At 66.0% G+C, this 23524-nt stretch overlaps 1 protein-coding gene across 3 annotated transcripts; it reads right to left on the reverse strand.

Annotated features, from left to right (window-relative positions):
• Window positions 1-1418: 1418 nt before the first annotated feature.
• TERT (telomerase reverse transcriptase) lies at window positions 1419-22569 on the reverse strand. Of its 3 annotated transcripts, XR_011491149.1 has the most exons (17): window positions 22310-22569; window positions 20880-22206; window positions 18701-18896; window positions 17602-17782; window positions 16259-16438; window positions 15565-15720; window positions 13108-13203; window positions 12685-12770; window positions 11228-11341; window positions 10696-10767; window positions 10093-10281; window positions 8926-9052; window positions 6492-6553; window positions 5189-5313; window positions 4398-4535; window positions 3271-3918; window positions 1419-2078 (listed from the first exon to the last, which is right to left on the reverse strand). XR_011491149.1 is itself a non-coding variant. In XM_070476434.1 (16 exons), the coding sequence occupies exons 1-16, from the start codon at window positions 22526-22528 to the stop codon at window positions 3605-3607; spliced, it is 3582 nt and encodes a 1193-aa protein (XP_070332535.1). In that variant the 5' UTR covers window positions 22529-22569; the 3' UTR covers window positions 3267-3604. The 3 variants fall into 3 exon arrangements, 2 of the variants coding, with proteins under 2 accessions (XP_070332535.1, XP_070332536.1); XM_070476434.1 differs by lacking the exon at window positions 1419-2078 and having other exon boundaries at window positions 3267-3918; XM_070476435.1 differs by lacking the exon at window positions 1419-2078 and having other exon boundaries at window positions 3871-4041.
• Window positions 22570-23524: the final 955 nt, after the last annotated feature.

Below are 23524 nucleotides of genomic sequence, written 5' to 3' on the forward strand. Positions count from 1 at the left end.
AGCCTCCTCCCCGCGCGTGGGTCCCTCCCTGCACCAAGCCCTGCTCCCAGCAGCCTCAGACAAGACCTGCCCTTTCCAGGGCCCGCTCGCCTCCACCCGCCCCCCTGCGCTCTGGCCCTCCCACACCAGCCAGGGACGGTCCTGAGGGGCCCTGGACACACAGCTGAGCTTCCGGAGACCCTGCCTGTCCTCTGCCTCGCGCTGGGAGAACATCCCTCTGCGCCCAGCCCCAGGCAGGCAAGCGCTGTCCATGGTGCTGAAGGAGGCCCGCAGACATGGCCCCGCAGGAGGCCAGCATGGCGCTGGGGCCCTCGGACCCCGTAAACAGGGCTGGTCACTGCTGCCCGCCTAAGGGGAGTGGGTATTAAAGCTGGGTCAGCGCAAGCTTGCCCCGGAGTGAGCCCTAAGCCGCGTGGGGTGGGCGGGCCTGCATTTCACCCCATGCTGCCCTTGGTGACTCAGGGCCCCCCCTTTCAGAGAAGCACCAACACAGCCGTCTGCCTCAGCCTATGTCCTCCATGTGTAGGGACCCCAGGCTCACACTAGCCCACCCATGAGGCGGGTCTGGATCACGTCCCACCACGAGGCCAGCTGATGATCACTAATCCTAATCCCCCGGCACTCTAATACCCCTCCACCATGTCCGGGAGGGGCTCTTGGGTTCTGGGGTTCAGATGTCCAGGTCCCTGGGCATGTTTGGGGGTCACCACCTTGCCTCCCAACAGCACCCAAAGAACTCTGAGCTGTGGGGTTTGGGAAGCCCTCTGCCCCACACTGAGCTTCACAAGTGAGCCTCCCAGGGCCAGGTGCCAGCACATTCCAGGGTTACGACAGGGAGGGGGGCAGGCATGTGGGGCTGGGGGCCCCCAGGGCGTGGTGTGTGCCCTGCCTTCCCTCTCGCCCCCTCCTCACTCCCCCCTCACCGTGACTTTTGGCGGCACAGAGGTGGGGGCTCCTAGGGGTCTGCGTCACATGCAGTTTAGAGCTGGTGGAGTGAAAGTCGCTCAGTCCCGCCAGGCCCCTCTGTCCACGGGATTCTCCAGACAAGCACACTGGAGTGGGTAGCCATTCCCTTCTCCAGGGGACCTTCCAACACAGGGATCGAACCCAGGCCTCCCACGCTGCAGGTAGATTCTTCACCAGCTGAGCCACCAGGAAGCCCATTTAGATCTAGGGAAGCCTGAAAAACTAGACTTTTTTTTGTTTCTCAGAATTCTATCACTTTCATGTTCCACCCTGAGAAGCTGCATGGCAGTTTTAAAAATGATATATCAGAGTGAGGTCTTAGTTGAGCCCAACCAGAACATAGGCCCTTTCCAAGGGTTTTACACTTCAGGAAAAATACAAGTGATTTTGAGTAAAATTGGGACAAAATGCATTTAGTAGACAGTTTTAGAGGCATGTGGACACTGGAAAGCTAAGTGATGACTGGCCTTTATGGAAATGCCAGAAAGAGGTCTGGGGCGCAGGGAGCCTGCAGGGGCTGGTGGGGGTCAGCGGGACGCAGCTGAGGGGTCCTGGTCACCTCCCGCTGCCCGAAGCACCTGGCGCCCCGAGCGAGCCAGGCCCCCCCAGAGGGGGCACCTCCAGGCTGGTACGCGGCGCGTGGGGCCTGCCCCTCACTGTTGACGATGTGCTTGGTGGACTTGGGTCCATCATAAACGAATGCACCAGTCCAGTCACTCGGACGCAGTGGCAATTACCAGGCAACAGCCATCAACCCGGCCGGCCGGCGCCGGGCACCTGCACTCAGCGGAAGTGGGCGGCTCCCATGACCCTGCCTGAGGTACACTTGACAGCGTCTGCCTCAGTGTACGGTCCTGTCAGTGGCACCCCGGAAGGAAGCCTCGGGAACCCGTCACTGTCTTCAAAATGCCTCTGGAGCTTGTGCCGGGCACAGGGTGGCCAGCCGCCCCAGGCGGCATCCTGAGCTGCCCCTCCTGTTCCCATGCCCGCAGGGGCCTAAGCACGAGGACAGAGCAGGTCAGGCCAGGCCCACTGTCCTGATGAGCAACGGCAGCTCCCAACGATGGATCCTCCAAGGGGTGGTGGGGTGTGGGTGCCCCACAGACCTGGGCCTGGGGGGACACGGAGGCCTCAAACAGGGGGCTGAGGTGGGGACCCCCGCTCTCACATAAGCCCCTCGATAACCTCACAGCCCTCTTCCTGCTGGCTGAGCCGCACGCCCACCACCTCCCCCGACCCACCTCCAGCATCCTGACCCTGATCCTGACCCTGACCCTGGCCCCACAGCCACTGTCTGCTCTGCCCCCAGGGCAGCCTCCAACCTCCCCACCCCTCAGGGCAGCCTCAGCAGCATGTGGGACTTCAAGATTCACACTCCCAGACCTGCTGAGCCAGAGACTGGGGCAGGGGCACCTGTGTGGTTCACCAACCCTCCCAGACCAGGGACCCAGCACTTGGGTGGTTCAGCCCCCAACACAACCAGAGGGCTCGGGCTGAAACCCGCCCTGTGCCTGAGCCCCAGCCTTCCCAGGACAATCTCCCTGGGACAGCTGGCCACGACTGGATCAGGGGCGTGCCGCACCTCTTCACAACCTCAGGGCCACCTGTTTGCCCCAAGCCCTCCATGTGGCCCCCAAAGCACAGCCCTTGGCCTGGAGCCCGTGTGACCCCAGAGGTCTCGCTCGCAGGCACCCAAGCAGCCCCAACTAAGGAGCCGCCACCTCTGCGTGCCCCGCCCCAGGCCTGGCCTGCTTCTCCGCAGGCGCTCCGCCCGAGTCCAGCTCAGCGGACAGGACGGCACGTGAGCAAAGGAGCCCCCGGCGGTCAGAACACCCGGGTGACAAGGGGGGAGGGGAGCCTGTGCGGACACACGGGGGCTGCCGCCGAGCCCGTCCGCCTGCCCGGGTCCAGCTCGTGGGGACCGGTGAGGGGACAGACACCTGGGGGAGGGCCAGGCCCACGGCTGGACCCCGTGTCCGCGGCCCGCGCCGTCTACTCCACGGGCCCTCTGGGGAGACGATGCGCCCGGGGCCCGCTGTGAAGGGACGGGTGGGGTCGGGGGTCCTAGACCGTGGGGTCTCCGGGTCCGCTGTCTCCCGAGCGTGCCCAGTGCACGGCCAGGGCCGCTGCAGGCAGTGTGGGCGCTGGGCTGGCCCCACAGGGGCATCCTCTCCGGGTCCCCGGCCCCTCCTGCCACCTCCCGCCCCCAAGAGGCCCCCTCGGACTCCTGCCAGGCCAGGGACCCAGGAGCATCAGACACCCCAGCGGGTGTGCATTTTTATAACCACAGAACCCAGTACTGACGGATAAGCCTTTTAACACAAACATCCAGAGAAAAACGGCAAACAGTGGAGACGACAGGCGGAGGCTCGCTGGCTTCCGGTGCTGCGGTGACTTGGGGCCAGTGGGGGGCAGGAGGAGGCGCAGACGATCCCAGCACGGTGCTGAGCGGGGACCAGCTGCCCACAGAGGTAAGGGGGGCAGGCGGCACGGGGCAGGGGGGGGCGGTGAGACCAGGGGTGAGGGTGGGGCCCCCAGCAGCTGACTGCGGGGAAGGCCCAGCAGGCTGGACTTCGAGCCCAGCGGGGGGTGGAGGGGGGCAGGCGTGGACTGAGCGCCGGGCGGGGCGCAGGTGCAGTCAGTGGCAGGCAGGGCCCACTCGGCCTCCAAGTGCCCCCCCGCACCGCTGGACAAACGTGTGTCCTCGCTCCAGGGCAGGGGGCAGACCCCCCAACTTCCTGTTCTGACGCCCAGCTACCCCGCCAGGTTCTCCCGCGTGTTGCCGGGCCTGGCGGTCAGCCGCTGGAGATGGATGGTCTCTGGAGGGCCACAGGGCACCGGCCCCGCTCCCTTCAGGACGTGGGGGCCGGCCCCCCGCTCCAAGGTTCTCGGGGGGGCCCAGGCTTTGCCGTGGAGCAGGCCTCACCCATGGGCTCCGGAGCTCACCCTCAGCTGCGGGCAGGACTGACGGTCAGTCCAAGATAGTCTTGAAGTCCGTGGTCAGGGCGGGGTCGGCCGCCGCCTCCAGGGCGGCCCGCGTGGGGCCCGGGAGCCGCTGGTGCAGCCGCGCTTGGGCTGGGTGGTGGGGAGGACTGGACTCAGAGCCCCTCGCGGAGGCCACCAGAGACTGCCGCTCACCGGGGCCAGGCACAGCGCTGAGGCCACGTAGGCGCCCACGCTGGGCCAGACACCCTTGTGCGCTGGCGGGCTAGGGGGTGCGAGCCTCAGCAGGGGCAGACACCCCCTCATTCCCGGGGCCACAGGGGCAGCTGGGCAGACACCGTGGGAAGAGACCCCGAGAAGGGCAGTGAGAGGCTGCATGACCCGGGTGGGCATGCCCTGGACAAGGCGGGGCTGTGACCCTGGCTCCTGGGGGCTCCTGGACCCACCCACCTGCTCAAAGCGGGTGCCTTGTGACCGCCCACACCCACCTGTCCGGAGGGGCCCCAGCAGGCGGCTGTAGGTGACACGGTGGCGAGCCAGCTTGTGCAAGAAGGCGCGGAGACACAGCCACTGAGCGGCTTCAGACGGGAACGGGCCAGAGGCGCCCCTGGCCCCCAGCGACACCCCTGGGGACACGGGAGACTGAGGCCCCGCCCGATGCCGTGCCGGGGAGACTGGGGGCCTCCAGGTGGAGAGCATCAGCGTGGTTTTGGGGACAGTGTGGGGGGGGGCGTAAACTGGCCGTTTCATTTCAGGGGCCACCCCGATAGGAGCCCAGGGAATTCTGACAACTGACACGTTTTCTTCAACTTCTCCAAGAAAGCTCCATAGACATAGTGACAGGAAGCCTGCGAAACCCAGGACCTCACAGACCGCACAGCCGAAACCTCAGATGCATCGGCGAAGCCCTGGCTGAGGCCGCGGCCGAGCTGAGGGCTGGAGACCCCAAAGCACATGGGGGCCCCTCAGCGGGCTCCTCCCCAGCATGAGCAAGGGCGGCCCAGGGCCTCCTGCGGCCCATTGGCCTGGCTGACCCAATGCCCAGGGCGCCAGGGCAGGAGGGCTGCCTGTGAGCAGGCGGGGCGCACAGGGCAGCACCCCCAGCCGGTGCCCAGGCGCCCAGTCACTCCAGGCCAGTGGGGGGGACAGGCTGGCGGAGGGCCTGAGCCGCCAGCATGGTGAAGGCGCCCACGCCCCGTCTCCCGCCCCGTGGGGTGTGGGGGGCATGCACCTAGAGTCCCAGCCCCCCGCCGACCCTCAGCCCCCGGCGCCCGAGCACCTGCGTTCCTGGCTCTCAGGAGGGCGTAGCCGCGGGACGCGGTGTCGGAGATGACCCGGAGGAAGAACCCGGGGCTGCTTCCGACTGGCTGGCTGAAGGGGAACTGCAGCACGCAGGCGTGGAACCTGGAGGCGGAGGCCCCGTCAGGACGCGGCCCCGAGCCGCCCGCACGGGGCTCCCCAGAGACCACGCAGGAACCTGGAGGCGGAGGCCCCGTCAGGACACGGCCCCCGAGCCGCCCGCGCGGGGCTCCCCGGAGACCACGCAGGAACCTGGAGGCGGAGGCCCCATCAGGACGCGGCCCCCGAGCCGCCCGCGCGGGGCTCCCCGGAGACCACGCAGGAACCTGGAGGCGGAGGCCCCATCAGGACACGGCCCCCGAGACGCCCGCGCGCGGCTCCCCGGAGACCACGCAGGAACCTGGAGGCGGAGGCCCCATCAGGACGTGGCCCCCGAGACGCCCGCGCGCGGCTCCCCGGAGACCACGCAGGAACCTGGAGGCGGAGGCCCCATCAGGACGCGGCCCCGAGCCGCCCGCGCGGGGCTCCCCGGAGACCACGCAGGAACCTGGAGGCGGAGGCCCCATCAGGACGTGGCCCCCGAGACGCCCGCGCGCGGCTCCCCGGAGACCACGCAGGAACCTGGAGGCGGAGGCCCCATCAGGACGCGGCCCCGAGCCGCCCGCGCGGGGCTCCCCGGAGACCACGCAGGAACCTGGAGGCGGAGGCCCCATCAGGACGTGGCCCCCGAGACGCCCGCGCGCGGCTCCCCGGAGACCACGCAGGAACCTGGAGGCGGAGGCCCCGTCAGGACACGGCCCCCGAGCCGCCCGCGCGGGGCTCCCTGGAGACCACAAGGCTAAGCCCGGCTTGGGGGCCCCTCGGCGGGCAGGAAGGGGTCTCGGTCAAGGGCAGACGAGCCCCAGACCCCACGGCCAGCGCTCCGGCTTGGCTCCTGGAAGGGTGCATGGTCCCAGGGCAGGGAATGTTCCGGAAGCTGGTCTGCTCTGACTGCAGCGGCTTCCCGCTGGCCCCCTTGGGGGGCACCTGAGGGCTGGGGGCCCCTGCACGCACTGGCCTCTGCTCCCTGACCCCCCTCCACCTGCAGCCCTCCCGCTGCACCGACCCCCGCGGACCAGGGCCCCCTGCGCTCCCTGGGGACAGAGCAGTGTCCCGGGGCGGTCGGGGACACCGAGGACGCAGGGGCTGCCTCCTTGCACAGGAGAGCGGCGTGCCCCCCAGGTCCCAGGTGGCCACGGGCGAGCGCGGCACTGCGACTGAGGCCTCACCCCCCACAGGCTCACCTGTGGGCCTGCAGCAGGAATATCTTGTAGACGTTTGTGAAGACCGTCTGGAGACTGTTCACCTGCGGAAGGGAGAGAGAGAACGCCGGTGACGCCTCTGGCTGTGTTTCTGATTTTGCTTTACAGCCACGTCACGTACAGCAGGAGAAAGGACTGCCTTGATGAGAACCCAGTGGCCTCTCCGGGGTAACCGACCAGGTCCCCCGGGGCCCTCAGAGGCGGCGGTGTGGGCAGGCCCGCAGGAAGGGCGAGGGTGGGACCCCGGCCGGACTACGGCCCAGACCCCACAGCCCCATGGCTGAGGCCACAGAGGCCCCGCCCCACGGGGATGAGCAGGGGGTCAGGACAGCAGGTGAGGGCTGTGGGCACACGCATGCACACACGGGCACACCCACACGCTCAGTCACACACACAAGAGCACACACCTACGTGATGACTAATGCTCTTTCACACACAGGCACACGTGCACACCCACATGCTCGGTCACACATACACGAGCACACACCTACGTGATGACTAATGCTCTTTCACACGGGCACACGTGCACACCCACACGCTCAGTCACACACACACGAGCACACACCTACGTGATGACTAATGCTCTTTTACACAGAGGCACACGTGCACACCCACACGCTCGGTCACACATACACGAGCACACACCTACGTGATGACTAATGCTCTTTTACACAGAGGCACACGTGCACACCCACACGCTCGGTCACACATACACGAGCACACACCTACGTGATGACTAATGCTCTTTCACACGGGCACACGTGCACACCCACACGCTCGGTCACACACACACGAGCACACACCTACGTGATGACTAATGCTCTTTTACACAGAGGCACACGTGCACACCCACACGCTCGGTCACACATACACGAGCACACACCTACGTGATGACTAATGCTCTTTTACACAGAGGCACACGTGCACACCCACACGCTCGGTCACACATACACGAGCACACACCTACGTGATGACTAATGCTCTTTTACACAGAGGCACACGTGCACACCCACACGCTCGGTCACACACACACACCTACGTGATGACTAATGCTCTTTTACACACAGGCACACGTGCACACCCACACGCTCGGTCACACACCCACACGCTCGGTCACACACACACACCTACGTGATGACTAATGCCCTTGCACACACGTGCACACCCACACACTCGGTCACACATACACGAGCACACACCTACGTGATGACTAATGGTCTTTCACACACGGGCACATGGGCACACCCACATGCTCGGTCACACATACACGAGCACACACCTACGTGATGACTAATGCTCTTTTACACAGAGGCACACGTGCACACCCACACGCTCGGTCACACACACACACGCTCGGTCACACACACACATGTACGTGATGACTAATGCCCTTGCACACACGTGCACACCCACACGCTCGGTCACACATACACGAGCACACACCTACGTGATGACTAATGCTCTTTCACACACAGGCACACGTGCACACCCACACGCTCGGTCACACACACACGAGCACACACCTACGTGATGACTAATGCTCTTTTACACAGAGGCACACGTGCACACCCACACGCTCGGTCACACACCCACACGCTCGGTCACACACACACACCTACGTGATGACTAATGCCCTTGCACACACGTGCACACCCACACACTCGGTCACACATACACGAGCACACACCTACGTGATGACTAATGGTCTTTCACACACGGGCACATGGGCACACCCACACGCTCGGTCACACATACACGAGCACACACCTACGTGATGACTAATGCTCTTTTACACAGAGGCACATGTGCACACCCACACACTCGGTCACACACACACACGCTCGGTCACACACACACATGTACGTGATGACTAATGCCCTTGCACACACGTGCACACCCACACGCTCGGTCACACATACACGAGCACACACCTACGTGATGACTAATGCTCTTTCACACACAGGCACACGTGCACACCCACACGAGCACACACCTACGTGATGACTAATGCTCTTTTACACAGAGGCACACGTGCACACCCACACGCTCGGTCACACACACACGAGCACACACCTACGTGATGACTAATGCTCTTTTACACAGAGGCACACGTGCACACCCACACGCTCAGTCACACACACATGAGCACACACCTACGTGATGACTAATGCTCTTTTACACAGAGGCACACGTGCACACCCACACGCTCGGTCACACACACACGAGCACACACCTACGTGATGACTAATGCTCTTTTACACAGAGGCACACGTGCACACCCACACGCTCGGTCACACACACACACCTACGTGATGACTAATGCCCTTGCACACACGTGCACACCCACACACCCCCCCCCCAGGATCTACAACACGTGGGGGTACCAGCTGCCCCCGCGCCCCCTGGCCACGCCCACCTGCAGGTCCAGGAAGAGCCCGTGGCACTTGAGCTGCAAGACGGCCAACAGCTTGCGATGCATGTTCCTCCCGGGCCTGAAGCCCTGGGTGAAGGTGAGGCTCGCTCTGATGGACGTCCGGGCGTAACTGTGAGACAGGACGGGGTCCTGGGAAGCGCGCGTGTCCACCCCACACTGACCCACACTCAGATGCCCCGCCTCTCGGATACACTGGCCAGGAAGGCCGCCCGTCCCCCGCACAGTCACAGCATCACGGGCAGCCAGACACGATGGTGGGTGGGTCACGACTCGCTGGTGTGGTCGGTGCATGGACTCAAGAGGCAGTGTCAGGACCAGCAGATGGACACACGGAACCGCAGATGAAAAGCGTCCGCCCCTGCGTCTTCCCAGGGAGCGCCTGGTGAGGGGCCGGGGGCAGACCCCAGCTCCCCAGCAGGATGGGGCTACCAGCACAGGACAGGGTAGCCCCATCTAGCACTGCCCTGAAACTGCTTGTTACTCATAAAGCCTGCTCGTTACTCATAAAGCCTGCATCCACGTCTCTCCTCAGCCCCTCCCTGTCTGTGCAAAGCCTGGGGCTCACTGCATGCTCTGAGGGCGGGGATGCAGAGAGGGCCACCAGGGGCTGAACTGTGTCCCCAAAGTCACAGGGTGAACCTCGCCCCCCGCGACCGTTTGGGGACAAGGCCTTTGAGATGGTGATTAAGACAAAATGAGAGCAAAAGGGAGGGGTGTGTAATCCACTGGGACAGGTGCCCCAAGAAGAGACACTGAGATGCTGAACACAGGGGTCAACCATGTCGGGGTTGGGGGCACAGACAGATGCATCCACATGCCCCGGCAAGGCCCCAGGAGGGATCGGCCGGGGAGGGAGCTGTGACATCACCAGCAGAACTGACCACGTGCCCTGAAGCCCTGTCCCCGACAGAACAGAGGGGACCCCAAAGCCCAGAGCCCAGTGAGACCTGGGGCTCGTGTCCAGCAGGTCCTGCCTCTCCGATTCACAACCACACGCCTCCCCAGGGAGCACGCTCACCCCAGAACCTGCCACACGATTTCCTTTTATAGAAAGCGCCAGGAAAACCGCTGCCTCAGAGTCGGCCCCGCCGCCCTCTGTGTGGCCTCTGACTCTAGGCCCTCCGTGTGGCCTCTGGCCCCATCGCTCACCTGGAGTGGTCGCCGTGCACCTCCAGAGTGCGGGTGTCCAACAGTAGGCCGCACCAGGGGAACAGGCAGTGGGCCGACAGCTGCAGGGGCGCCGCGTCGCCCAGGGCCCCGGGCTCCACAGGGAAGTTCACCACCGTCTTCCGCAGGTTTACCTGGCAGCCATACTCGGGTACACCACGCACCAGCGTCCTGGGGCCGGGCGCCACATGAGTGCCGGTGGATGGGACGCACTGGGCATCTTGAGGGCGCTGGGCGGTGTTACCCGGCACCCGGACAGGCAGGCAGGGTGCGGAGGGCGGACTGGGACTGCGGGCCCCCGAGGAAGGCTGGACACAGCCCAAGTCTGGCCTCCAGGCTTCGGGGCAACTGGCTGCTCGTGATCAGGGGCCAGGGTGGCCCGTGGCAGGGGAGGGGAGCAGGGGCGGCCCAAGGATCGGCCCTGAAGCGTGAATGGACGCTGGGACCATACGCCAGGCTCTTGGAGCCCTGGGACCGCGCTGCAGGACGCTCCCCAGAGGTTCAGGTACGCCCGGGAGAACCGTGTTCACACGCCTGCAGGACACGCCCGAGAGGTGCAGCAGAGACACACACGGGGGACCTCACCTGAGGAAGTCTCTGGCCCGCGTCAGGTGAGGGGTGACCAGCAGGAAGTCGTCCACCAGGCGCAGAAGCACCCTGGGCACGGAGAGACCCCGTGGCGAGGGCAGACCCTGAACACTCTGCCGTGCGCCCGCACGCAGCATCCTCCCAGGGGCGGGCGGACGGTGCGAGGCTTAATGTCTGAATTCAGCCGGACGCAAATAAAGGGACCTTCTCCAGAGAAGCTGACCACAGACCAGAGTCCGTGGGATTCAGCTCCGGCCGGGGCGAGCAAGGCCCAGCAATCGGGCTGGAGCTGACGGGCTCGGTGCTGGCTAGACGCCCCGGCCAGGCTGCAAGCCATGCTCACTCCCTGCTCGAGGCCTGCTGACTGCCCCCAGCCCTGTGCAGCCCCACCTGCACCCAAGACCAGAAATGCTGGGGGGGCCCAACAAGGCCACGCCTGCCGACACAGCGCCGGCACGGGGCCACACCCGCCGACACAGCGCCGGCGCGGGGCCACGCCCGCCGACACAGCGCCGGCGCGGGGCCGTACCCGTCCTGCTGGACTCCGGGAAAGAGCCTGTTCTCCATGTCGCCGTAGCAGAAGCTGCAGAGCAGAGTGGACAGGATGGAGCCCTGGGGGATCCCCCGGCACTGGACGTAGGACCTGCGGGGACGCGCGTCGACACACGGGTCACACCCCCACGAAGCCCGGCCACGCGCGGCACGACCCTGCTCCACAAGGGGTGGTCGCCCTGGGCATGGAGCCCTGGGGGATCCCCCGACACTGGATGTAGGACCTGGGGGGCAGGACGCGGTCAGCAGGCAGGCCGGCCACACGCGGCACGACCCTGCTCCACAAGGGGTGGTCGCCCTGGGCATGGAGCCCTGGGGGATCCCCCGGCACTGGACGTAGGACCTGGGGGAGGACGCGGTCAGCAGGCGGGCCGGCCACACGCGGCACGACCCTGCTCCACGAGGGGTGGTCGCCCTGGGCATGGAGCCCTGGGGGATCCCCCGGCACTGGATGTAGGACCTGGGGGCAGGACGCGGTCAGCAGGCAGGCCGGCCACGCGAGCCTCACCTTCACGCCATACACGCACAGGCAGGTGTGCACACGCCGCTCCCACCTGGGGGAACGCGCATCAACACATGGGTCACACCCCCACGAAGCCCGGCCACGCACGGCACGGCCCTGCTCCACGAGGGGTGGTCGCCCTGGGCATGGAGCCCTGGGGGATCCCCCGGCACTGGACGTAGGACCTGGGGGGACGCACGTCGACACATGGTCACACCCCCACGAAGCCCGGCCACACACGGCACGACCCTGCTCCACGAGGCGTGGTCGCCCTGGGCATGGAGCCCTGGGGGATCCCCCGGCACTGGACGTAGGACCTGGGGGACATGCGTCGACACATGGTCACACCCCCACGAAGCCCGGCCACACGCAGCACGACCCTGCTCCACGAGGGGTGGTCGCCCTGGGGAGGAGTCAGGCTCCAGGCCTTCCCCGAAGAGGAGGAGCTCCTCCCGTGGTGCCACTTCCACGCATGTGCAGACATGTGCTCTTGTCAGAATTCGTCCTGCTGCAGAGTGGGCATGCGTGCCTCCCCAGGGGTATGTGTTATTTTATATGTTACTGGAACTGCCTCGCCGTAAGCATTGCAGTTACTTGGAACATAATAATAACAAAGGTACATCCTTTAACCAGAAAGTCCCCTGAGCCTGGAGCACATTCACGACCCCTGAGAAGGCCCCAGGGTCTAGACTGTCCTCTAAGGGCCGTGGCCATGAGCCCGAAGCCCCCTGGACCCCTGCGACCTCCGGACGCAGAAGGGTCTCACACAGGCACCACCAGGCCAGGTGTGCATTCACACACGTTCTTGAGAATGACCAGGTGGCTTCTGACCACGACCGCGTCCCATACGTGGGAGGCCATGTGCTGCCGCCCTGGCCCCGGGGCTGTGGCGCCTCCCGGGTGCTGACCGGCCAGGCGGGGCCCAGACTGACCTGCCCCCGATCTTGATGACGTGGTTGCGGACCAGGTGCAGGAAGAGTTCAAAGAGGCTGCTGCCAGGCTCGTTCAGGGAGCAGCTCTGCAGAGGCAGGTGGACGCTGGGCTGGAGCAGACGCCACTGTGGGCGGCGCGTGGCCCAGGGGACGGGGCCGCACCCAGAGGGAGGCGGCAGGGAGCCCTGCTGGGGAACCCGCTCATGCAGGAAGTGGGTCGGCACAGGGGTCAGTCGGGGGCGGGTCTGTGGGGCAAGCCCCCTGCCCTCCTGAGGAGGCGGACGTGCCTCCGTGTGGCCTCAAGGCCAAAACAGAGGGAGAAGATGGGCAGCCAAGCGCAGAGGGGCCATGGGTGGTGGGGGTGCGGGAGGCCCCGGAGCGGGAGGAGGTGCCCAAGGCAGGGGCGCGGGCACCCACACCCACCTGCTCGATCAGCACAGCGTCCCTCAGCGAGCCAGTCGCCTGCAGATGCTCCACGAGCTGCCTCGGGTACGGCCGGAAGTCCGAGAAGGTGGACACCTGCCGGCCGAGGGCGGGGGTCAGAGCCTGGGGGGCTGGCCATGGCCACTGGGACCGGGAAGGAAATGCCAGGCCGCCGGGGGTGCGGGGAGGTGTGGACACAGACGGGCTGGATGGGGTCTTGATTTTCGGGGTGCATCCCACCTTCCCCTGAGCTCGCCCCAAGGCTGGGATCCACCGAGCAGGAAGGCCATGGGGTTCAGGGCCACTAAGCCGCAATGACTGAGGGCATCCCCGGGGGGGGGGGCTTGCGGAGCAAGGACCCTCAGTCAGGCACCCCAGGAGCCACGCTGGGCCAAGCACATGGTCCCAGCAGCCAGGGGCTGGGCCTGGGGGCCCCTCGCAGCGGACACCAGGGAAAGGTGAAACGAGGCAGGCCAGACGCCACACTGTCCGCAACAAACCCTTGAGGGACTCAGGTCACAGTTCCACTGGCACAGAACCTCCATCCACCCTGGAGGAGAACTCACAAACCCACACGTTACAATTCCTATTCACAAAGTCTGAGGCTTTGTGGAAAAACAGGCCCAGGTGTGACCAAAACCTCTCGCAGGACAGCTCAGACACAGGAGAAACCTGCCTGGGCGCCAGGGAGGCACCAAATTTCTGGAATTTTTAAAATCAGTCAAGATAACACTGCTAACAAAACAGAGGCAAAGCTGAGGGATTTAACCAGAGACGGAACCTGTGAGAAAAACCAGCATGGATTTCTAAACTTGAAAAACAGGATATCGAACTTAAGGGTTGGTTAAATGCATTTAAAACTGGAGACAGAAAAGAACAGAAGAGTGAACCACAAGACAGGTCTGCAAAAGTCCAGATTGGATAAGAGACGGAACACGCTAAAGCATCAGCACAAAAATTAATTCAAAACAGACCCTGGGGACTTCCCTGTGGCCCAGGGGCTAGGACTCCAAGCTCCCAAAGCAGGGCCCGGGTTCAGGCCCTGATCAGGGACCCACATTCCCCACGCTGGAACTAAGACCTGGGGCAGTCTAGTTAATTAATTTAAAAAGCCAGCCCCCGCCCGAATGCTGCAGCTCAAATGGCAGATGTCCTAACGGAGCACTGGGGTCAGGCAACCAGCAGGCGGGCCGCTCAAGCACAGCACGGTTTCAGCCCAAAACGACAGAGAAGCTGGGTCCACCAGAGTGAAAAACATCTGTTCACAGAGACTCTGCTTCCAACGGCAAAGGCAGGGTAGGCTGAGACAGCATCTAGGACCGCCCCAAGGCTTGTCCCCAGACCGTGGGCTCATCCCCTCAGACAGACGACCAAGGAGACAGCCGGCCCCACATGGGGAGACTGGACAGGCGCCCCCCAACTTCCCCAGAGGACGTGCAATCCGGGTGGCTGACAGACGAGGTGCCCAGAGCCGGATCCCCCAGACCCAGTCCCAGCACAGGCCTGTGTGGTCCTACCGGGCAGCCCCCAACACCGCCTGCTGGACCCCCTGAGGCCCGTGGGACTGCACCTGGCACCTCTCCCGCGACATCTCCTAAAATGACACAAGCCCGGAATCCACCTGCAGGAACGAGAGTTTGTCCCCACTGACGGCGCATCACAGGGTTGCTGGCAGCCGCCTGGATCCACATCCCGGCACGAATCCGCAAAAGCCCACCCGGCGGCATCAGAGGCCGCCACACTGGGCCCCAGACACCCGAAACCAGACCGAGAGAGCTTGCCTGCTTCACATCCCAAGGTTAGAAACAGGTGAGCCTGCTGCCTGGCGGGGTAGGGCGCCTGGGGGGCCCGGGGTGGGAGTGGGGGTCCTGTGGGTGCTGCCTCACCCGTGTCACACACCCAAGCTCCCTGTATCACACACCCTGGACTCACAAACAACGCTCAGCGGTGCCTGTGGCCAGGTCTTCTGTGCGCCCTCCTGGAGGGCTTCCGGGGGAGCCCACCCACGCCTGCCTCCTGGTACACACGCTGCTCCGCGCGGGGGACAAGCGCTAGGAGCCCCAGTGGCCCCAGGGTCCTCCTCCAGCTCTTCCTGGCCTGAGGCCCCCATTTCTGCGGGGAGGAGCGGCCCCGCCGCCTGCCCCATGACGCACGCGCGCGCAGAAGGCAGCGCACCCTCCGAGTCGCAGGCAGGACGCCCTCTTCCCCGCCCCCCTGGGGCACATACGGTCCTGCTGCGTGGCCGTGGGGACACCTCAGGACGCCCGTGTGGCTCTGCCGCTGCCACGGTCCCCCGCTCTGCACAGCTCCCGTGCTGTGGGGCCTAGGGCAGGGGCGGACCCGACGGGAATACCGGCAAGAGTCGTCCTCGGGACTCCGCGGTGCTGAGCATGCGCTCCCACCCCGCCGCCCCACAGACCACACCCCCCGGCACTGCACAGGCCCCATGGGTCTTACGTGTCTTTTGAAGGATTTCCACATGCGCCCGCGTGCAGTCCGGACCACGGCACAGTGGCGCACGCAGTATGCGTTCTCCTGTGGCTGCAGCACATTAGCGATCACCTCTGCCAGCCTGTCCTGGGGGAGGGCGTCGTAGGCCCCCACCACGTCCGCCTAGGTGGGAACAGGGGTCCTGAGGACACATTCACCTCTAACCCTGAGCTTTGGGTCCGGCTAGTCCTGACCTGCCGTAAGCGAATGCTGGGGTGAATTGAACATGAGGGATGGGGAGACTCCCCCACTCCCCTGAACTCAGCACCCCCAGGACTGGCCTGCATGCCCTCTCTGAGCTGCAGGCTAGTGTCCCGGAGGGCCCAGGGGACAACTAGGGCACTGCACAGGGTGCCCAGCACAGGGGTCTGAGCAGGTGTCTCCTTCCCTGGAGGGGATCCCCGAAGGCAGGAGTCCCTGCGAAGTGGGGTGCACTCCTAGAGTACTCCAAAGGCACAAAGCCTCTGCCCCGGAAGCTGGGGTCCCCCGTCTTCCAGCTCACAGGGCAAGCTGTAGGACATGGATATGACTCCATCAGGGGTGACCCACCCCAGCACACACGGGGCTGCAGGAGGCGGTCACTCCCCACACCAGCTGGGACGGACCCACAGGGTCACCTGCGGGCCCAGTTCTCTCCATGGAGGTGGGAACAGGCGCCCACCTTGACGAAGTAGAGTGGGGGAGCCGGGCCCCGGGCCCTCAGGGGCAGCACGAAGGCCCGCCAGGCCCTGTGGATGTCGTCCATGCCCAGCACCGAGGCCCCCAGGAGGCTGGGCCGCCGCGCACGCTCGTAGTTCAGTACCGCGAACAGCGTCTTGACCCGGGAGCTGAGATGCTGCACCTGCCGGTCCAGCCCAGAACAGCAGTGTCACCAGAGCGACCACAGCCAAGGGGACTGTCCCCAAGGGGACTCGGTGTCGGACAGCCCCAGGGACCGTCCCCAAGGGGACTTGGGGTCAGACAGCCCCCAGGGACTGTCCCCAAGGGGACACCAAGAGTCAGACAGCCCCCAGGGACCGTCCCCAAGGGGACTCGGGGTCAGACAGCCCCAGGGACCTTCCCCAAGGGGACTCGGGGTCAGACAGCCCCAGGGACCGTCCCCAAGGGGATTCCAAGGGTCAGACAGCCCCCAGGGACTGTCCCCAAGGGGATTCCAAGGGTCAGGCAGCCCCCAGGGACTGTCCCCAAGGGGATTCCAAGGGTCAGACAGCGCCAGGGACCGTCCCCAAGGGGACTTGGGGTCAGACAGTGCCAGGGACCGTCCCCAAGGGGACTTGGGGTCAGACAGCCCCAGCGATAAGTGGCAGGTCCCCTGCTCTGTGCTGCCCCCTGTGCACCAGCCCCCCTTAGACCCCAGAACCATACGGCCAAGCTGCCCACACCCACTTGAGACCCCAGGGTCTCCCCAGGGACTCATCCTGGGATCACGGACACCACATATAGAAAAGGCGAGCAGCCACACCCTGGGTCCCTCCCCTCGTACCCCCACCCAGCAAGGAGGGACGCTGCCTCCTGGGGGACCACCCCCACCGCGGTGAGCAATGCGTCACTGCTCATGGACAAGCCCCACCAATAGTGACGGCTTCTCTTTGTCACTAATGGTAGAACCACCCCAGTCGCTGCAGGGGGCTCTGGGAGGGAGCTGCTGGTGACGCAGGGGGCCGGAGGGAGTGGCGGGGGAACAGTCAGAGGGGCCAAGCACAGGAGTGAGGCCCTATGGGGTCCTGGGGACCCCAGCAGCCTGGGGACAGCCGTCACGTAGCCTCTCTGCCATGGCAACCTGAGAGCACACTGCCCCCCTCTGCCCAGGAGCCAGGGGGGCACAGAGGCGTCTCAGAGCCCGGCTGGCACCCCGCAGGACAGGCCTCACTGGGAGCTCCTTCTCTGGACCCCGGAATCCTCGGGCCACACCCCCTGGCTCCCCAGGACTGGACACCTCGGGACTTTGACCACACCCACTGGGCCTGGGTTTAAACGCGCTTTGCCCGGAACACGAGCAGCGACCTTCTTGTCTCTGGGCGGCGCCGGGGCGCCCACAACACAGCCCATGTTCACGATGGGCCGCAGCCCGCCGGGCTTGGGGACGAAGCGGAGCCTGGACGTCAGTAGAACTGGCCTGGCCTCCTGGCGTTGCCTGACCTCTGCTTCTGACAGTTCTCGAAGCCGCACACAGTCTAAGTGTTGTCTGAAACAGAGGTGCCCGTGGGCAGCCAGGGCAGGTCAGCCTGGTGGACGCCCGTTCCCTTTAAGTGGGCAGAGCCCATGACCAGCACGCCTGGTTCCCGGTGGACAGAGCCCAGACCAGGACTGGACAGGACCTTGGGCCAGAGGATGGCTCACTGGGGAGACTCTGGGGTCTGGAGTGAGTGTGGGCAGCTTGGCCATCAAGTGCTTCTGGGGTCTGAAGGAGGCTGGTGGGCAGGGCCCCCACGTCCTCCACATGGAACAGGCAGGGAGTGCTTGGTGGGGCCCCCGGGAGAAGCAGAATCGTGTCCCTGCAGACCAGCCGGCGTCGGGTCACCCATAAGCTTCAGCCTTGACCCCACAACCATCCACGGGGATGGGTGGCACCCTCCCACCTCCCACCTCCGGGCCATTGCAGGGAGTGTGCTCCCGGAGCTGGCGGCCCCGAAGGAAGCCCGTGGCGGGACCTCAGTGTCCGCCGGGCAGGGACAGGCTGCAGGGACCCTGCGAGAAGGGCGGCGCTGCCCGCTTCCGATCACATGCCAGGAGATCCTTCAACGGAGCGCCTTCACTCAGACCCACGATGAGGGCCTCCAAAGGCGGATACCACCCCGGCCCACGTGCTCAGGGACCCCCGAACCGCTCCCGACCCAGGGCACCTCCCCCTCTCGTGGGACGCCTGGGCAGGCCCGGCTAGTGTCTCAGGCGGCCCCCCCACCCACCCTGGCTGGGTCCCCGTCCAGTGACAGCCGCCCAGGCCTTCGCAGAGGACACAGACGGCGGGTGGGGACAGAGCTCGAGGCCGCCGCGCGAGCACTCAGCCCCTGGGCGGCCTGCTTCACGGTGCCCCCAGCGCCCCGGGCGGCCGGCGTCAGACAGGCGGGTCCGTGCACGCGGGCGCGGGCATCCCCGCGCGTACCTGACGCCCAGGCGCTGCAGCTGGCTCCAGACGCGCTTCCGGAAGAAGAAGAGCCGGTTCTTCTGGAACGTGGTCTCCGTGACGTAGAAGAAGCCCCTGACCAGCTCCACCACGTAGGCGCCCATCAGCCAGGACAGGAAGCGGCCCAGGATCGCCTCGCGCCGGCGGTGCTCCGCGGCGGGCACGCAGCGGGCCCCTGGGAGGAGAGACGCCGGCGCTCGCCCCCTGCGGCCGCCACGGCCCGGACGGCTGCCCACGGCCTCCGAGGTCAGGGCGACTCGGAGGCGGGCGCAGACGAGAACGCGGGTAACTTGGCCAGGAGCCTCCGCGGGGCACGGGCTAAACAGATGCTAACCAGATCACTGCGCTTTGATAAAAAATGCTTTTAAATGAGGTTCCCCTTTCGTTTTACTTTCTTCTTGTGGCTACTGAAAAATTCTGAATGAGGCATGTAGCCCACGTATGTTCCTGCCGGAGCCCCAGCACTTGTCCCGTGTGCATGCAGACTGGGGGAGCCGGGGCTGCTCTCCACATGGGGGGCTCAAGGTCGGGGCTGCGCTGCAGTTTCAGGCATCGCCACTGGGCCGCAGGGGCTGGAAACGCCCGGGGTTTTCCCAGGCTGAACAGGAGGGGCACGCAGAGGTGGCTGCGTGCGGAGGAATGCCCGAGGCCGCTGGCTCGGGACACGCGCCCACACGAGGGCCCGCCCCGCCGTCCCCTGGGGTTGAACTCTGTGCGCTTGTAAACCCCTCGAGCCGCGGAGCACTGCGGCCACAGGGGCCTCAGCACAGACGGAGCCCGGGCCTCATCGCCGGCAACCGGCTCAGAGGACAAGGAAGGGGGCCCGGAGGCGGGTCCAGGGTAGGACGGTGAATAGCCAGCGAAGGAGAGAGAAGGGGGCGAAGCCACATCCACACTGACCGCAGGAGCAGTGAGAGCAACGTCTAATTTGAGACACGGCTGGGTGAGCGGGGAAACAGTTCAACTGTGATGCGATCCCAACAGGCGAGACCATTATATGGTTGGAAGGAAACCACCCGGAGGGCAATGGAGAACACAAATCTAATTCTAGACGCGACACCCACTCACACGTCGGAAAATGCAGGTCAAGAAACGGAATAAGGACACGGGAAAAGTGGGCAAATTGGGAAGATGAGAAAGACACACCCAGATGGGCAATCAGCACAGAAAAGTGTCAGTCAGTCACTCCAGGAAAGTGGTAAAGACGGGCAGACGGGGTCGGAAAGAATCGTAAGACGTTGGCTCAGTGCTGCCATAGGACACCTACACTGTGCATCCTCACAAGATGGGAAGATGCTGAAGTTAAAAACTAGATCGCGAAAAACAAGGGGTAAATACTGATAGTGGGGAGGCAGGGAAACAGACTTTAACGTAAAAAGGGCCACTAGACACTCATGAGAAAAGTCGACTCATGAGTCAACAGGAGGGGGCCAAACCTGCCTCCTTCTAGAAGTCAGGATTTCAGGAGTTTAGGGGTCAGAGAAGTGTATGGAAGGGGCTGGCCCTGTTGCTCCTGCCTCTGCCCTGCAGACATGCTGGGCGGCAGCTGCATGGGAAGAGCCCCAACATCAAACCCAGACCGCCACATGGGGAGGGACGCTAAAGGCTCAGTTTCACAGAAAGTCCCGCTGCACCCCAGCGGCTGCCCACTGTCCTGGGGCCCAGCCAGTGGCCGGCTCTCCCCTCTGTGCCCACCCAGCCCGGGGCCTCGGTCAAGGACACAGTCCTCTCTCTCTGGCCACCAGTGGCCCTGGCCTGGTGGACGCACAATAAAACTCACTGGGTCTGCAGACGGCTGACCACAGCCGGCTGGGGAACCCCTAGCCTTACCTCCCAACCCCGGGCACAGGGGTTCTCAGCCCAGCCCCCACTTCTATCAGGGAGCACGGTTCAAGGCAGTTAACTTGAGGTCAGAGAGGGAGGATGAACCACCGCAGCCACGCCCACCGGGGGCTCCAGGTGCCCCGCCTGCAGGTGCGGCCCTGCCCTCTGTGAGTCCCCAGCTTCCTCTTCCCCTTCCCAGGCCCAGAACCTCCATGAAGTCCGGTATTCACGCAGACTGGGTGGGAGATGGGGTCAGAGGCCAAGAACGCGGATGGGGAGCTACGGAGAAGACCCAGCCCCCTCCCCTGGTGCGGGAAAGCCCTGGGCGCCTCACCTGGGCTCGCACGCAGCCAGGCGCAGTCCTGCACCTTCATCTTCCATGTGAGCTCCTGCTGCGAGAGCCTGCCGTGCTTTCCCAGGGCGAGGAGCTTCTTCACGTTCCGCAGGAAGCGCCGCTCGTTGTGCTGGGAGCCCCAGAGGCGGGCGGGCACCAGGCGGCGAAGACAGGCCCGCAGGAGGCCATACACCTGCCAGGTGCTGCTGTGCTGGCGGAGCAGCCGGACCAGGCGCCCTGAGTGCGCCTCGCCCGCGGGCGCAGCCGCCTGCCTCTCCGCGGGGCGGCCGCCCGCGCCCCGGGGGTTCTGATGGCCTGGCCCCGCCGGGGGCGCAGAGGCGGGCAGCGGGCAGTGCGCTCTGAGCAGCGCGCCATAGGGGCACCGGGCGTGGTTCCCAAGCAGCTTCCGGAACAGGGGCCGCATCTGCCAGTAGCGCGCGGGCAGGCGGCGCGGCCGGCAGGGAGCCCCTGGCGGCCTGGGCTTCGAGTCCAGAAAGATGGTCTCCACGAGTGTCCGCGCCCCGGCCAGGCTGGGAGGCAGGGAGCAGAGCAGGAAGGAGCGGTGTAGCTGTTCGCCGCCGCCGGAGCAGTAGAGGAACCGCTTGGTCTCAGCGCACGCTCCGGCACCCGGCTCACCCTCCGGGGGTGACAGCCGCCAGGACGCAGAGCCGACACCCCGCTCGCCGCCCGGGAAGGGGCGGCAGGGCCCAGGCACGTCGCCCTCCTGAGACTCGGCTTCCGAGGCGTCTCGGGTAGGTGTCACCACGCGTGGCGGGCTGTAGGCCGCCTGCCCTTCGAGATCCCGCCCGGGCTCCAGCCCGCGCCTGGGCCTCTTGGCTGGAGGCAGTCGTCCCTGCGCGCTTCCCCGACGCCGCCTCGTGCCCTGGGCCCGCGCCTCCAGGAGTCGCCCGGCCTCCCCGTGGCAGCCGTTCGACGAGGCCGGGCGCGTGAGTCCGAGGCCCGCCCGGGTCCCGCCCACTCGCCGCGTGGGCCGAGGCGCGGCGGCGGCGCGGAGGTCGTAGAGCGGCGGCCCACACACCTGGTAGGCGCAGGTCGGGGGCACCAGCAGGTAGAGCGCGCAGCGCGAGAGCAGGTGGGTGAGCACGTCGTCGCCCACGCGGCGCAGCAGCAGCCCCCAGGCGCCGCTGCCGCGCAACGTGTCGGTCACCGTGTTGGGCAGGTAGCTGCGCACGCTGGTCGTGAAGGCCACGGGCGGGCCGCCGCGGGCCCCGGCCAGCAGCCTGAAGCCGAAGGCCAGCACGTTCCTCGCGCCGCGCTCGCAGAGCCTCTGCACGACTCTGGCTACCAGCTCCTTCAGGCAGGACACCTGCGGGGACAATCCGTGAGTCACGGGGGACACGGGGACGTCCCCCCCACCCCCTCCGCCATCACCCCGCCGGGCCCGCCCAGGCTCCCCGGGGACGGCCCACCTGGCGGAAGGACGGGGCTGCAGGGGGCGGCTGCGCGTCCCAGGGCACGCACACCAAGCACTGAGCTACCAGCGCGCGGAAGGCCGCCGGGTCCCCGCGCCGCACGAGCCGGCAGCCCTGGGGTCGCAGGCGCCGTACGAAGGCGGCCAGGGGCAACACCTGCCGGTAGTTGGCCCGCAGAAGGGCGCGCACGGCCCGGCACCTGGGCGCGCGCGGCATCGCGCGGAGGAGCAGGGGTCTCGGCAGAGGAAGGGGCGGGGCCGGGAGGAGGAAGGGGCGGGGTCGCGGAGGCCCGCAGCCCCGCCTCCTGCGCGCCCTCGGGGCCGCGGAGGTGGCCCCGGTGTCTGCGCCCAGGTACGGCGAGGACCCGGCCCCAACGCGCGGCTGCTCCCGGGCGGTCTCTCCAATCCCGCGCCACCAGCCCTCCCAGGGCGCAGGGGTCGCGCGAGGGGTCGCACAGTGGAAAGGCTCTGTGGTACCGAGAGAGGGGACCAGAACGCGGGGTCCCTGGGAGGCCTGGTGCGTTCGGCGTCCGCGGGGAGTAGGTTCTTCGGGTTGGTTGCTTTAACACGCGGGCCGTGACCGTGTAGTGAGGGATGCTCTGGGGTCCAGAAGGGGCTCATGGCAGCGAATGCGTACCTTTGTACGAAGAAGAGAATGGACCACCGCCCCTGCCTGGCGGGCCTGGGAAAACCGAGGGGCGCAGGTGCATCCTCGACCATTCCGCGAGGGAGTGCATGAAGCCTCCCCCGGCGCGGGCGGCGGTCAACGGGCGGCGGTCAACGGGCGGTGGTCAACGGGCAGCTGGCGGTGGTCAGCGGTCAACTGGCGGTGGGCAGCGGTCAACGGGCGGTGGGCAGCGGGCAGCTGGCGGTGGTCAGCGGTCAACGGGCGGTGGGCAGCGGGCAGCTGGCGGTGGGCAGCGGTCAACGGGTGGTGGGCAGCGGGCAGCTGGCGGTGGGCAGCTGTCAACTGGCGGTGGGCAGCGGTCAACGGGCGGTGGGCAGCGGGCAGCAGCAGCACTTGCTTTGTAGGCTTGGTCTCCTTGGCTCCAGGCTCCTTTCTCTGCGGATTCTTTCGTGGTCCTCACCATAAACGGAAATCCCCCGACCAGTTCTCTGTTAATCGCCCATCCCCTGGGTAGGGCAAAGGAAGGGGAGATGTGGAGCACCGGATTCCCTGGGGCACCACCCGCGGGCTGTTGGCACCCATCCG

This window comes from Odocoileus virginianus, chromosome 14 (assembly GCF_023699985.2).
Source record: "Odocoileus virginianus isolate 20LAN1187 ecotype Illinois chromosome 14, Ovbor_1.2, whole genome shotgun sequence".
Classification (NCBI taxonomy): Eukaryota; Metazoa; Chordata; class Mammalia; order Artiodactyla; family Cervidae; genus Odocoileus; species Odocoileus virginianus.